Source organism: Salmo salar, chromosome 25 (genome assembly GCF_965601325.2).
Source record: "Salmo salar chromosome 25, fSalSal1, whole genome shotgun sequence".
In the NCBI taxonomy this organism is placed as follows: domain Eukaryota; kingdom Metazoa; phylum Chordata; class Actinopteri; order Salmoniformes; family Salmonidae; genus Salmo; species Salmo salar.
Window position 1 is genome coordinate 11,073,073 of NC_138315.1, and position 15,990 is coordinate 11,089,062.

The 15,990-nt window shown below is 39.9% G+C and overlaps 1 protein-coding gene across 1 annotated transcript in view; it reads left to right on the forward strand.

The window, feature by feature from the left end:
• Nucleotides 1-325: 325 nt before the first annotated feature.
• Nucleotides 326-15,990, forward strand: part of hibch (3-hydroxyisobutyryl-CoA hydrolase) — a 47,770-nt gene continuing 32,105 nt past the window's right edge. Inside the window, exons 1-6 of the mRNA XM_014173027.3 lie at nucleotides 326-473; nucleotides 6,427-6,469; nucleotides 6,751-6,882; nucleotides 7,897-7,981; nucleotides 8,113-8,193; nucleotides 8,435-8,487. Coding sequence (XP_014028502.1) covers nucleotides 442-473; nucleotides 6,427-6,469; nucleotides 6,751-6,882; nucleotides 7,897-7,981; nucleotides 8,113-8,193; nucleotides 8,435-8,487 — 426 coding nt within the window. The 5' untranslated portion in view covers nucleotides 326-441. The remainder of the gene's footprint in view (nucleotides 474-6,426; nucleotides 6,470-6,750; nucleotides 6,883-7,896; nucleotides 7,982-8,112; nucleotides 8,194-8,434; nucleotides 8,488-15,990) is intronic.

The window sequence follows — 15,990 nt, forward strand, 5'->3', positions numbered from 1 at the left end:
GAACATCTCATTTCTTGTTGTATGCCAAAATTAATAAAATAGCTGTCCAATTATGTTTTTGATATTTCAGTTATTGTGGGCCTGGGGGAATGCTAATTTGTTTATGGGTATTTGTTTATCCAAGCCGGTCTATAATTTGAACCCTGCCTAGTATCCTCATAAAGTCAAGCATGCCTAAACAGTGATTTGTAGTAACCTAAAATCCAATTTGGTGCGTGTATGTATATATTGTCTCAGTAGATGGCAGTGTAGTCAATCTCAGCTTTTAAATGCATCGAGCGTTTATTTGATGCTGCATACGCCCCCAATGACGCTTACGAAAGTAACCAATCAAGAATAGTCTATTGCCTGCTGTACAGGAAGGACATTTCGTAAACTTGAACCATTTCTTGAAGCAAGCTGTGTGCTTTTCAAGCTAATCAGAGAAGGAAAAACTACACAATGTCAATAACTATTTGGAATTCTACGCACAGGTAGGCATACGTCTGCAAACGTTGATTTTAAATGTATGTTTAGTCGATGAGGACGCCGTGCATGTAGCTAGAGTTGAACGTTAGCTGGCTAGCTTTATGTGGGGTGTTTTCAGAAGATACTGACAATACCGTTACGCTTGTTAACACTGAGGTGCACTGGGGTCTGAACGCAATCATGGTTACATTGAGACACCATGTAAAGAGTGTGTATAAACCCTGGATGACTGACAGGGGGCTCTGTATTGAAGCTACCACACAGCCATCTTGGTACTCCTCAATTGTATTTTTTTTTTAAGCTATAGAAATGCATTTGTCTACATTCATTTTCTATTATATACCTTAATGCATACTTTTTTTTAAATTATGTAAGCCTAATATATATATATATATATATTCCTTAAAGTATCTTTTTTTTAAGTACAAATGTTATGGCCCCACTGCAACAAAAAAATACTTAAATACATGTAATTTTGTCCCTGAAACATTTCATAGAGTTGCTATAGAATTCCATTCATTGTAATGGTGGACTGGTTCTATTTGGGAGTGCCAATATGGTCGACCGGTGGCTTCAAAGCCTCTCAATGGCCAATACATAGCATCCGCAATCCAGGGTTTATATTCATCATTGCCGTGGTGCCGGCGTGAGATGTAACCATGATTGCGTTCCGACCCCAGTGCAGCTCAGTGTAAACAAGCATAACAGTAGGTTCTGTATCTTCTGACAAATCCACTGTCAGAATAGTTTGTCTAGCCTCCCGAGTGGTGCAGTGATCTAGTGATCTAAGGCAGTGCTAGCTGTGCCACTAGAGATTCTGGGTTCGGGCCGGCCGCGACCCATGGGGCGGCACACAATTGGCCCAGCGTCGCCCGGGTTAGGGGAGGGTTTGGCCGACAGGGATGTCCTTGTCCCATCGCACACTAGTGACTCCTGTGACGGGCCGGGCGCAGTGCAAGCTGACACGGTCACCAGGTGTACAGTGTTTCCTCCGACCCATTGGTGTGGCTGGCTTCCGGGTTAAGTCGGCATTGTGTCAAGAATCACTGCGGTTGGGTTGTGTTTCGGAGGACGCACGGCTCTCGACCTTCGCCTCTCCCGAGTCCATACAGGAGTTGCAGCGATGAGACAAGATTTTAATACCAATTGGATACCATGAAATTGGGGAGAAAAAGTGATACTTTAAAAAAAATAATAGTTTGTGTGAGTAGACTGTTGTGTTGCTGCCCAATGGTGCTTCAACTCTCCATGCATGATTACAGTAGCTAATATCTTGACATTGCATTCGTCAACCCATTAAGCCTTGTTCACATTGGAGTGACTCAAATAAAAAAAATGAGCTTATCTGATTTGAATCTGTTATTTTTCCTGCTGTGTTAACAGCCAAAAAGCACATGGAATCATATTTCAAGCCACATTTCAAACCACCTTCATAGGTTTGAAATCCGATACAAATCTGATTCCTGGCCATGCGAAAATCTGATTTTATTTTGCCCACAAGTGGTTTTTAGACTGTTATTTGGCATATCTTGTTACTTGCTAGCTACTCAGACAGTTTTGAAAAAAACATGTGGTTGCTAACTAGCTTAATTATTTACAGACACATCAGTGAATGGGCTAAAAAGCTAAACTGCTACCTAGCTAGCTAATTGACTGCTGTGGCTAGCCAAAAAATTACTTGTTTTGAAAGTTCAATCATCTTATCCTTTTGAGGCTTTAAAAGTGGTCTTACACTATGATTTTTAACATTCAAAGCAACTGGGAAACGTTCATGGCAGGCATTGTTGTCACCTTGGCTTGCTACATAACTTGTGGGTGATAGGAAGCATGAGCACCACCACCAATCAGTCTACACCACTGCACGCACACCTGTTGTTACTATGATAACTAGCGTAGACATGCCAGCAAATGACTGCTGTCTGAACACACACACACATCCTATTTGGTCAAAAGTAACTTGCTGTTTGGACCAATAATGTCTATCTGCTGACTGCGGTTACTACATGCCACACCTACTATGCTGCGCCCACTACCATTGAGGCTGCTATCGCTCTCTGGCTCATACTCCAGCACAGTCGGTGGCGGAAATGCACCAACTTTGGATGCCAACCAGGGCTCGACATTAAGGCTGGTCCGGAGCAAGTAAAAAAAAACAACACAATATCAAACAGTTACTCTGATCAGGCAGCTGTGCTGCCGCAGGGCAGTGTATGGTTGACATTCTGAGTAAATTGCCTATATTCCTATTTGCTATAACTTATTTCAATAAATATGTTATATTTACACAAAGCAAGAGAACAAAGACAGAGCTAAGAGTCTCACCAAAGCAGCGCAAAATATCCGGTCAGAATTGTTTTGTTTTCTTCTTCTTCCTCTCGAATGTTGGATGATCTGGGCCAATAGCCAAAGTCTATTTTTATAGCAGACACTCCGGTGTCTTATTTTTGTAAAAGCCCAAATGTTCTATTTCCTCTCAATTTGAAATGAATATGACTTGGCCTATTAAGAAACTCTTTCAGTTTAATTACATGCTAGATTTCTCCTGCCATGCTGCTTCATGATCAAACAATGAATTAATCAAACGGAGTTCTAGTTCTACCTCAAAGTTTTAAGTGCTTTTTTTAATAACTCCAAAATATGGGAGACCTAAGGTGAATACGAGAGACAAAAGAAGCAATAGCAAGATATAAAAATCGAATGAGAAATAAAAAAATAAAAAAACCTTCAGACAGAAATTACGCATGCGTGTCCAGAAAATAAATCCTTCCTTGTTATTGCAAACCAAACGACCAAAAGCCTAATCCTACTAACTGAAATATCATTAAAGCATTAAGAGAAATTAAAGTTATGAAGAGGAATTTCCAAACTATACTAATAGTGTTAAATGACCTAAAGTTGAAGCTTTTAAATGGGAATAATTAGTCGGAGTATATGCTATTCTCATTCGCATATTTATTTTGAATTACAAATATTTTAGGCCACAAGAAGTGAAATTGAGCAAACAATGCCAAGATGGAAAAATGAAATGAGGAGTCAAAAGAATTTAGGTTACAGCTGAGGAATGCTTATGAAAGAAATGTATAGTTGGGCTAGGCCTATTTCCATATTATTTTAGCATTATGCAACCTACCTACAACACATATAGTAGCCTAGGCCTAATATGAGAGGAGGATGACAGGAAAAATGTGAAATCAGTTTTTAATTATCCAGTTCTGAGGACAGCAGGGTTGCTCTGCAACCCATGATGATTGTACAACCCTTCACAAGACGCACAGCCAGCGAGACTCGTTGACTGTGTCACTGGCTCATCTGCGTGCTTCTGCACACACAGGTAGCCAGATTGGCATAGCCGCGCAAAATAGGGGTGCTGAGGGTGCTGCAGCACCCTCTGAAAAATCTGAATATATTTTTTTTTATTATTAATAAAAAAGTAATATATTTTTTTCTTCTCACAAGTACTGCATTGGGGCTTTACTAGTCCTGTATTAGTGACCGATATTGCCGTCTGTAGTGTGAAAAAAAGGAAAAATAATCTGCCCTCTTCTTTATTTTGGATGGCCGCTAGGGGCGATAACATCGTCTATGGCTGGGTTGTCAAACTCATTCCGTAGAGGACCTAGTGTCTGCTGGGTTTTCTGTTTCCCTGCCAATTAAGACCTAGACAACCAGGTGAGGGGAGTTCCTTACTAATTAGTGACCTTAATTCATCAAGTACAAGGGAGGAGCGAAAACCCGCAAATACTCAGCCCTCTGTGGAACAAGTTTGACAAGTGGACTATGGGTCTGTAGGCCGTCATTGTAAATCAGAATTTTTTCTTAGCCGACTTTCCTAGTTAAATAAAATAAAAAGTAATTTTTGATCCCTACTATATACTTCACTCATTTTCAGTCACCCCTTTGGCTGATGGTGTTACATACCTTTTTTCGTTGGGACAAGTGACTTCAGCATTTGGACAAGTAAAAAATTTGTGGCTAAAAAAGTTAATGTAAAGCCCTGCCAGCCACTGAAAACCCACCACCGAAGAAGAAAGAGGCTGGGCTAGGGGACACCGGTACACAGTATCCTTCGACCCCCGCCTGCCATGCACCGCTTTCATGCAATTCTGCTAACGTTAGGGCGAGGTAAGTAGCTAGCCAGTTTAGCCAACTCCACTCTCGTGTGGCACTACTGGGTAGTGATTACCCACGCGGTAACGTTCAAATAACTGCAGGAGAGCAGAACTCGGCAGGCGGTGGGTGCGGCGGCGAAGGTTAGTGTGTGCTGGTGTCCTAGCAAGCAAACCAAACTGATTTGAGCATTAAGCTCTGCAGTGTGAACAAGGCTTTAGTCTTCCAATTGCAAATTGTGTTTCTCCAAAGAGACTGTACTTTCTAGCTAGTCCTTATTATAATGCAAGTTAGAATAAACAGCTTTTTAAATAAATCAAGCCTTGTCATCTACCTCACCTCTTACATTGTGAGCCAATGTAACAGTAGGGAAGGCGAATGAATTGGCTGCTGCACAGTCACAATGGGAGCTCTTTCTAGAGCACCTGGTTAAATTGTGCATCAGAGCATTTTTTTAAATCTCTGAATGCTTAAACTAGTGATGGGGGGGTCGCAGGACTTAGAACTCTATAAAAAATTATATTATTCTATTACTCTATTATTTCACGAATAATTCGGGGTGGTCTCTCATAAATGTCGCTGGCCACATACTAATACACGGATTTGACAGTCAAACTGTCATTAAAATAGCAGCCAACCGTAGTCACTGTTGATATTCTAAGGTGGGTCGTGATTCGTTTGAGTTAACTAACAGAAAAAGTGGTTTGTTCCCTTTGGCAGACTCCCGAAATCAACATCTGCCATTCCAAAATATAGATAGCAGCCTTCAACAAATGTTTATCTAACCAACCTGTTAGATAAACCCAATGTATATGTAAGGGGCTTAATACAGTTCTATTCCAGCCACTAGGGAGTACTCTGGTGAAGCCCATGGGAAATAAAGTAATATAGTTTAAGTGAATTGGGAAGAGTAAGAATGAAAACTAAAGAAAGACTAAACGGCTGTTACCTGTGCTGACATGATTAAAAGGGAAGTAAACCGTACTTTTCGCGTTGTAGTTTATATGATAAGCTCATTGGAAGGGTAACATATAAGTTATTCCACATTTCCATGTGACCTTTGTATAATGTACGTTTAAACAGAACATACAACCAAAACATTTTGCCCTCGTTCTATTGATTTCAATATGTAATCATATGAGTGATTAACACAAAAGTGTTGAGTTACTCTTACCCCGTTGGTGACCCACCTCATTCAAAATACAACACTTCAAAGTGTGGCTGGTTGTCTTCTACAAGTTGTCCACTACCAGTGATATAAAATACCCCGATTCCGTGTGGTTTTTGAGCTGTGCTAGTTTTAATAGGATGTCCATCCTCATTTTCCGCCCTCTCTCTATTGATTTCAATGTGAAATTGATATGAGCAATTGACAAAACAGCGCTGCGAATCAAAATCTAACACTCTGAACTATAGTTGACTGTCTTCTGCCAGTTGTCCTCTAACCTGTGAGAAGAGAAAAAAATCTCCTGTTTCCATGTTTTTCTTGTGTTAGTTTCAACAGCGTATATAACCAGATTTCCACCTATTTCGTGATTTATTGCCACTCGTCAAAACGATAGGGCTTTTGGTGCTTGTACATTTTTATAAGATGCTTTTAAAAAAATACAAGTAATGATGGCCGCATCCTACCTTCAACATTATGGTATTGTACTTAATCAGGTAAAAACTGCTGAATGAGTCCAAAAAACGTGTTGCGATTTGATTTATTTTGACGATATAGCAGAAATCACCAAATCAGGTTTGCCCTGCCTAATAACAGAGGTCAGTATGTCCAAGTTTAGTGTTCATAGGGTTTAATCACATTTAATCTCTGTCACCATTTTCACATCTTTCTTGTATTGTCTTTAGATTTAGGTCCCTCTGCAGATTGCAAAGAATTCGAGGGCAAATGGTAAGCACTTAAAATTCTTCTGTAAGACAGTTAGCTAGCTATGCAGCTATATGTGTGGTAATACTCCCTCCACAGAAGTGAAGGGGAGAGAGATGGACACACACGTTAAGCTATAGCTACGGTAGGTAACAGCACCACTTTATTGTATAGAATAGAAATCCTCTTCCTTTGGTTCAGGAGTTTAAGTCAAACCTGTCATGCTCGTCCTACTGCTATACCTACATGTGTTTGCTCGTGTTACATTGCCTTTTTTCTCTGTGTGTGTGTGTGTTTGGTGGCAGATGACGAGCCAGGCGGGAGCCGAGATACTGGTGGAGAAAGTGGGGAATGCTGGGGTGATCACCCTGAACCGCCCCAAAGCCCTGAACGCCCTCAACATGAACATGATACGACTCATGTACCCCCAGCTCAAGGTGAGCGATAGTTAGTTAACACTGACTAGGCTACCTGTCACTGGGACAGGGGGCAAGGACAGGCAACCATATCAGTCCTGCTGCGAACAACAGCAGCCATTTGTAGGAGTAGTTCATTAAATGTGGCAAATTGTTAAATGTGGCTTACTGTTAAGGCCTCTGGCCACAGGGCGAGGTAAGGTTGTGTTCAACATCTCAAATGTTTCAGAACCTGTTTTAACCCTTTACACTAGTGGGAATTGGCCTAAATGGATAAGAATACATTGAAGAGTGTCTTACAGAACAAATATGAAAAGCATATGCATAACCATGGTAGCATTTGAAAGGGAACAGTTTGGCGATGATGCGAAAATGATTAGGCCAACGGTGAGTACACAACAGTTCACAAGACTGAATCCAAAACATTACACTGTTGATTTTATGTGCATTTTACATTTACTGTACTTTTCGCTGCATTTGTTGATAACGAAATCTGAAAAAACTCTGGATAGATTCAGTAACATAAGACTATTTCTGAAAAATGTGGGGTAGGTACAACGGTATTTATTATAATCCTCAATGTTTCATCTTTGAAAATAAATAGTAATCTGAATTTACAGCGTTTTCCTCACTTAGGAAACAAAAAATGTGTAAAAGTTGCCCAATTACCTGGAGGGATGGGGGCTCAAGTTCAGATCGGCTGTCAGTCAAAACCCAGAGCTCTGACGTCATGTATAGCATGTTACTGTACCGCCGCTACGTTCCAATTTAATTTAGGTGTTTATCAGTGCCCAAATCTGCCATTTCTAACCCGTATACGGGTACGACTGTAAAGGGCTAATGGCAATGGAAAGTGGAACTTGGAAATGCTTCAATGTCTAAACACACATACATAGCATGAATGCGATCAGGGTTACATGGGCATTGCAATGGGCAATGTAATACACCACGTGTAAACTTGGATAGCAGTCAGAATTGACTTGATCCACATAATGTACTCAAACTGTTTTGAATCTACTGCATGTTTCATTGTAGAAATGGGAGACGGACAAGGAGACTGATATTGTTATTGTCAAAGGAGCCGGTGGGAAAGCCTTCTGTGCTGGTGGAGACATCATAGGTAAATAACAGATTGTCCAGAGTACACACGCATACTCACACAGCATCTTGATTTGTACTGTGCATGTCATCTTCGTTTTCAAAAGGGTCTTATCTCTACTGAGTGCATTTTGTAATCACATTTCCTCCTAGCTGTGACTGAAGCAGGGAAGAGAGGAGATGCCCTTGCTAAGAACTTCTTCCGTGAAGAATACATCCTGAACAATACTATTGGTACGTGTCCCGATCTCGCCTCTTCCATGATTCTGCTAGAGGGGAAACATTTTTAGAACAAACAATATGCCTGTGTATCACAAAACGTTTGGTTTTCATTATGAATCTACGACGAGGACAGACCATTCTGTACATCCATGTTCTCTGATGGGACCAGTTATGTTTAGTATCTTGGGAGCACCAGTTTCCCTCCTTTGGCTATCTGTTCTATTTTGACTTATATTTTTTTTGATCTTTTAAGGAACATATCAGAAACCATATGTGGCCCTTATTGATGGGATAACAATGGGAGGGGTGAGTATCTTTAAAAAACAAACCATTTTGGTTACAATTTCTGGGCCAGATCTCTAATCATACAGACAGATGACGTTGCATGTTATTGCTGTGGTGCACATTTTCACCACAAGATGGCATCATGAGAGGGCATGATTAACATGATTTGCTGGGATCAGAGTGGCAGGGATGTATTGTGATCCTGGTGGTCATTCTGTCACGGCAGCTTGTCTCTGTAATCTCTCTTGGAGGGGGGAAAATGATGGAACAACATAAAAACATAGGGGTAGAAGGGTAGGGCCTCTCAACCCAAATGTGGTTTGGCAAAATCCAACAAAATGGCAAATGGGTAACCGGTTGGTTCCCAAACTAGAGTGGGTATTTGAATATGCTGTCATTTCGTGAATATCATGTCCCTTTTTGTGTGCAGAAATAAAGTGAGAATGCTAAGCCTTTGAGCCATTGCCAGTGACCCAGTTTCAGGTTTATTTGAAATGACAATGTACCACAAACATGGACTGATTTTTCCTTTGGTGGAAAACACTTGTACTGTGTGTGCATTAGATTACCGTCCACAGCAGTGTTACAGTTCTTTAATTTGCTAAGTTTTGGGACTGAGGTGGAAGAAATACTGATAGATTTTTGTTGTTTTGATTCAGCGGCCCTCAATCTGTCAAGGGAGTACTCGTGTATTTCACAAGTGCTTGTATTTCATTCACTTCAAATTAAAATGTACTTTCAGGTTTGATCATAGCTAAACTGTATACAACTAATTTACATGAAGCCCTCTAGAGCAGGGATCATAAACTAGATTCAGCCACGGGACGATTTTCTTTTTAGCGCATAATTACAAGTCAGACTGCAAATTGACCGCAAGAAGACCAAACCAATATAATATTTGACTAAAACATAATAATTTCAAACCTTGCTTACGTTTGTATACTATCACATACATCTCTCTATTATGCGTGGGAATAATTTTGAACCTATTTTCAAAATTAAAATCACTTTGAGCTGATTTGCTGGTGTTTTTAGTCTTTTATTTCCCCCCAAAATAATAGATATTATTTGCATAATTATTATTTTTTTTGCTCAGAGAACTTGGGAGGCCAAGTAAAATCACCCATGGGCCGCCAGTTGCTCTAGAGTATAATTTGTCCCTATAAATTCACATCACCCTCGTGTGTTTGCAAACATTGCTGCACGAGAGCGAAGTGAGCCATATTGGTTGCAGAAGATGGGGGAGTTCTCATAGACCGGCAACAAAAAAGCCTCTATTGACATGTTGCTTATGAGTGCATTTCACACTACTTTGGGATTATAATTGACTTTTAAGGCTCGTATGAATGTTGTACTTAATATAAGCTTTGTGTCATCATCGCAAATTAACTGCATTATACTTAAACTTCAACCAGTAAAATGGCTCTTTGGCTAGGTCAATGAGAGTCAGCATTCTAGCTAACAACTGCTGCATCCAAAATAGGTATTTTGCAATGATCACAACCAAATATAATCTTAGCAACTGTTCAAGCAATAATCGTAAGTGTATGAGAAGTAATAGCCTAGATTTACGTAGGTATGTTGAATGGGCACAGATAGCGATGGGGGTCTTTCAGCATCCAAAAATTGAGAGCATCAGTGCCTGAGGTCAGTGTGTCTGTACTGAAAAGGGGCCATGGCCGAAGCTTAATCTTTCATTGCGAGCGGTAATACACAGACCACCCTGCAGGTGTCAGTCATATGCTTTACATCCTGTAGTCCTGACCAGCTCCTTTTTTTATTGTGAATTGATACCTAGCTGGGCTCTCATTGGTTAGGATGAGAAGTGGCGTAGACCAGAGCATGTTGCTGCCACTTGTTTTTTTCTTTCTTTCATCCTCCTGTTAGACTCGCTTGGAATGGGAATGAATACCTTGTTGTCCTGCAGTTTGCTAGAGGAGGAGAGACACTAGCTAGAATTACACAGATGGTAGTCATATCCTGAGCTGATGCCTAAGGCAGTCAATACAGCCATGAAAGCATACCGTTATAGGTCTTTCTGATATTAGAGTACAAGCCACACCATCTTTTTTTTTTATATGAGTAGATTGTTTTGGAATATAGGACTATAGAATGTCTCACTTATACGTACCTTGTTGTAACAACACATTTCGATCCACACAGATCCTTGTCAAGTCACGTCTGTAATTCTACAGCAGTAGTGCATTATTCTGCCCAGCCTGTCACTCTAAGTGATGTATGATGGACGAGACACTGTGACAGTAGTCCCACCCAGCTGTCAGACTGTCAGCTGTGTGTCGCTTCCTCCCTGGTCCCTGCCCGTCCTCTTGTGTCATGCATGTTCACGGCTGCCCACCAAGGTCTCTGAGCACAGACGAGATGCGTGTGTCCATCGGGTAGAATGGTGTCTTGTGTTTGTTCTCGGTATCCCTCTGGCAGGGTGGAGTCACAGAAAGCTGTGAGAAATCTCTCTCTCTCACACACACAGATATGTCAATGTTCTTGTGGAATATGAAAGGGTTGGACTCATTCAGATAACTCTTTTTGTACAGGGTCAGACTTAAAACAAATCAAATCAAACTATTTGTCACATGCGCCGAATACGTGTAGACCTTACCGTGAAATGCTTACTTACCAACAGTGCAGTTCAAGAAAGAGTTTAGAAAATATTTACCAAATCAACTAAAGTAAAAAATTATAAAAAGTAACACAATAAAATGACAATAATGAGGCTATATACTGGGGGTACCGGTACCGAGTCAATGTCGTGGGTAAGGTTAGTCAAGGTCATTTGTACATGTAGGTAGTGGTAAAGTGACTATGCACAGATAAACAATGAGTAGCAGCGGTGTAAAAAAACAAATGGAGGGGGGTGGTCAATGTGAATAATCCAGTGGCCATTTTGATTAATTGTTCAGCAGTCTTATGGCTTGGGGGTAGAAGCTGTTGAGGAGCCTTTTGGTCCTAGACTTGGCGCTCCGGTACCGATTGCCGTGCGGTAGCAGAGAGAACAGTCTATGACTTACTCACCAGTAAGGGGCGCTTTATCATCTTTATCACTATTGTTTATACTTTAGGGCTTCACTTTTGTTCTCTGCATATTTCCATGGGGGTGAAGGTGTGGATGTCTAGCGATAGACGACTGGGAAAAGGCATAAATTCAGTGGTTGGATGGTGGAAAGCAGTAGTTTAATGGAAGTTTTTAGCCCTGTCCAATCAGAACCATCTGTCCTGAATGAGGGCTTGATTTATTGCCCTTTCAGATTTTTAAGTGTGTTCCCACATCCCGGTCTAACGCAGCAAACAAGGACTACCTGTTGGCCTAATCAAACACAACAGAGCCACTGGGCTAGGCTATACTGACACAATTTATTAGCACTGTTAACCGATGACACTCCATCCACACACCTCACACACCTCTTTTCACTAAACATTGCCTGCCTATCACAAAACACACTTTCAAATTGTGTTTTCACAATTTCACCCGATCCCTGCATTTGGAAGACAGTATCGGTCTTACATTGTAGAGCGATTCCTCACTTTTCCACAAAATACAATCCATTGAATGGTCCTTTTGGATGAAGGATTGTTGACATGCATTTGTATCTAAAAGCATAATTGAAAAATAATTAATAAAAGTTAGTATATTTGTGACATTTTGGCCTTACCCAGGCCTCCTTTAAGACTCCATAATGTTTCATCTGTAGGTGCTACAAAGTATAAATTGGTGTCGTATGAAGCGTTACTACTCATATTGAAGAGCAAGCAGTATTTTTTTCCCCCTTTGTTTTACATTAATTTATGAATATAGAAAAAATATAAAGATGAATATTGGACAAATTATTGAAAATATTGGACACATTTTGACAAATTATTCTATATATTATTGAACATAATATACTCTACGGGCGTATCAAAGTTCCAGAGTGTTAGTTTTAAAGTTATGGCCCATTGTATACATAAAAATTGGGATAGTAGGCAGCCCTCCTTTTTACTTGTATCATTGCAAATTCTGCAAATCACCAGCAGAGGGGGACCATTTTTTTTAATACATTTTCACCTTCACTCTGTTGGCAATGCTTACAAATTGGATCATAACTGTAAACGTAGAAGAAATCCCACTCTAGAACTTTGATATGCCCATACAGTATGTTATGTTAAACAATATATTGAAACATTAGCCAAATCCAATTGTTTTTTTTTTTTTCAATATTTATGAATCAATGTAAAAAAAATGTTAAGGGAATCAAAACAATACTCGTATTACAGAGCAAGCGGAAAAGCTTCATGTGGCACCAATGTCTGCTTTGTAGCACTAACAGATAAAACATTATGGAGTCTTAAAGCTGCAATATTATTTTGGGACTCCCAAGTGGCGCAGCGGTCTAAGGCACTGCATCTCAGTGCTATAGGCGTCACTACAGACCCTGGTTTGATTCCAGGCTGTATCACAACCGGCCATGATTGGGAGTCCCATAGGGCGGCGCACATTTGACTAAACATCGTCCTGGTTTAGGGTTTGGCCGGGGTAGGCCGTCATTGTAAATAAGAATTTGTTCTTAACTGACTTGCCTGGTTAAATAAAAACATAAAAAATATGTAACTTTTTGGGTGAGCTGACCAAATTGACATAGAAATGGATTTATAGATTTCTCATTGAAAGCAAGTTTAAGAACATGTAGATCTGTTCAATGTGCGCTATTTCTATGCTTCGGTTCTTATGTTTCGTTTTTGCGTCTTTTACTTTGTTTTGTACACCAGCTGAAAATACATGTTTTTGAAAATATTTCTCAGTGGTTTTGATGGTACAATGATTCTCTACACTATACTTGCTTGTTTTGTCACATAAACTGGAATTAGACAAACTATTAGAATTTTTGCAACCGGGAAATGATGGAGCGATTTCTGCATATTGCACCTTTTAAAGAAGGCCTGGGTAACACCAACTTCACAACTTGAATTTAAAATGGGTTAAATTGAGATATTTTGTCACTGGCCTACACACAATACCCCATAATGTGAGTGGAATTATGTTTTTAGAATTGTTTACAAATCAATAAAAAATGCAAAGCTGAAATGTCTTCAGTCAATAAGTATTCAACCCCTTTGTTATGGCAAGCCTAAATAAGTTCAGGAGTAAAAATGTGCAAGTTGCACTCTGTGTGCAATAATAGTGTTTAACATGATGTTTGAGTCACTTCCTCATCTCTGTACCCCACACAAACAATTATGTGAAAGGTCACTCAGTTGAGCAGTGAATTTCAAGCATGGATTCAACCACAAAGACCAGGGAGGGCACCTATTGGTAGACAATTAAAAAAAGCATACATTAAGATCCCATTGAGCATGGTGAAGTTATTAAGTACACTTTGGGTGGTGTATCAATACACCCAGTCACTACAAATTTACAGGGGTCCTTCCTAACTGTTGCTGGAGAGGAAGAAAACCGCTCAGGGATTTCACCATGAAGCCAGAAAGGAAGTTTAATGGCTGTGATGGGGATAAAACTGAGGATGGATAAACAACATTGTTGGCCTACTCCACAATACTAACCTAATTGACAGAGTGAAAAGAAGGACGCCTGTACATAATAAAAGTATTCCAAAACATGGATCCTGTTTGCAACAGGGCACTAAAGTAATACTGCAAAAAATGTGGCAAAGTAATTGACTTTTTGTCCTGAATACAAAGGGTTATGTTTGGGGTAAATCCAATACAACACATTACAGAGTACCACTCTGCATATTTTCAAGCATATTGGTGGCTGCATCATGTTAAGGGTATGCATGCTTGCAATCGTTAAGGCCTGGGGAGTTTTTCAGGATGAAAAGAAACGGAATGGAGCTAAGCACAGGTAAACTCGTAGAGGAAAACCTGGTTCATTCTGCTTTCCACCAGACACTGTGAGATGAATTGACCTTTCTGTAGGACAATAACCCGAAACACACGCCCAAATATACACTCAAGTTGTTTACCAAGACAACATTGAATGTTCCTGAGTGGCCTAGTTATAGTTTTGACTTAAATCGTCTTGAAAATCTATAGCAAGGCTTGAAAATGGCTGCCTAGCAATGAACACCAACCAACTTGACAGAGCTTGAAGAATTTAAAATAGAATAATGTGCAAATATTGTACAATCCATGTGTGCAAAGCTCTTACAGACTTACCCAGAAAGACTCAGCTGACAAAGGTGATTCTAACGTATTGACTGGTGGGTTTGAATACTTATGTAATTTTCAATACATTTGCAAAAACTTCTAAAAACATGTTTTCACAGTCATGATGGGGTATTGTATATACATGGGTGAGAAAAAAAATGATGTGAATCCATTTTCAATTCAGGCTGTAACAATTTTGGGGGGAATAAGTCAAGGGGTATTAATACTTTCTGAAGGCACTGAATGCCAACTTTGATAAATTATTTCTCAATTATGCTTTTACATATACATGTCAACAATCCTTCCTCCAAAATAACATTCTATGGATAACATTTCATGAAATCTCCAAAATCATGGTTGTCTTTTGTCCTGGTTTTGTGAGGAATCACTCTGTAGGTGTATTCCTATTGTTACATTTCATGCCCTTAGCCCTTGCTTTTACCCCTTGTTTGATGTGCTTGCCTGCAATGTTCACCCAGCAATATCTACATAGGGTTTTTTCTCATTTGGATTTGTTCAACTCCTGTGTCCTCTCTCGCCTACTTTTCAAAGGTTATCGAGAAGAGGCGGAGAGGGACGTGGATGGAAAAATGAGCTTGAAATGAGTATGAAATTAGATTCTCCTTCTCCACTCGCTTGTCATCAGGCAAATTACGTTTACAGGGGCGTATCCCAAAATAAATTAAGTTCGTTGTTCAAGACACTATATAGATAAAATGCTAAGTAGCATATAAAAAAAAAAACGTGTGCATGGTTTTCTTCTCCGAACAAAACAAAATCTGATTCAAAGGGGGTGTGGCAGATTTCAAAACTCTTCTGCAAAGGACTCCGGAAAGATACACATTACTATCCTTGACAAAAGGTGGCTGTCAAGGAGAGGAGGACACACTTCCGTTTGCATTTACATTGTATTGAGCGTTTGATGTTGCAGCAACATGCATTGTCTTCTGCTGATGATGATAATTTACTGATGTAGTGTCAGGTTGATGATTCGCTACTGCATGTGACAATTGATCTTAGCTGACTCTGTATTGGATCGATAAACGGCATATTTCTGGCCTTGAACTGCTTGTTTTACTACATCTGCATGATTTTTCAGCAGTTCTCTGGACATTTGTTCATTGAAATTTTTATTAGGATGTGGAGGGACTGCTGGTGGCTGCCAGACGTTGTAGTCTATCAAATCAGGCATAGACCGTGTTCATCCCAAACCTCCAGATGCTTTTTCTGGAATGGTTCGCATTCGGATGTTTGATTAATCTGTTAGTGAGGTCAAAACAGTTCCCAAAACTGGGTCATAGTCGTTACGGAAGATGTACAGTTGAAGTCGGAAGTTTACATACACTGAGTTGACTGGGCCTTTTA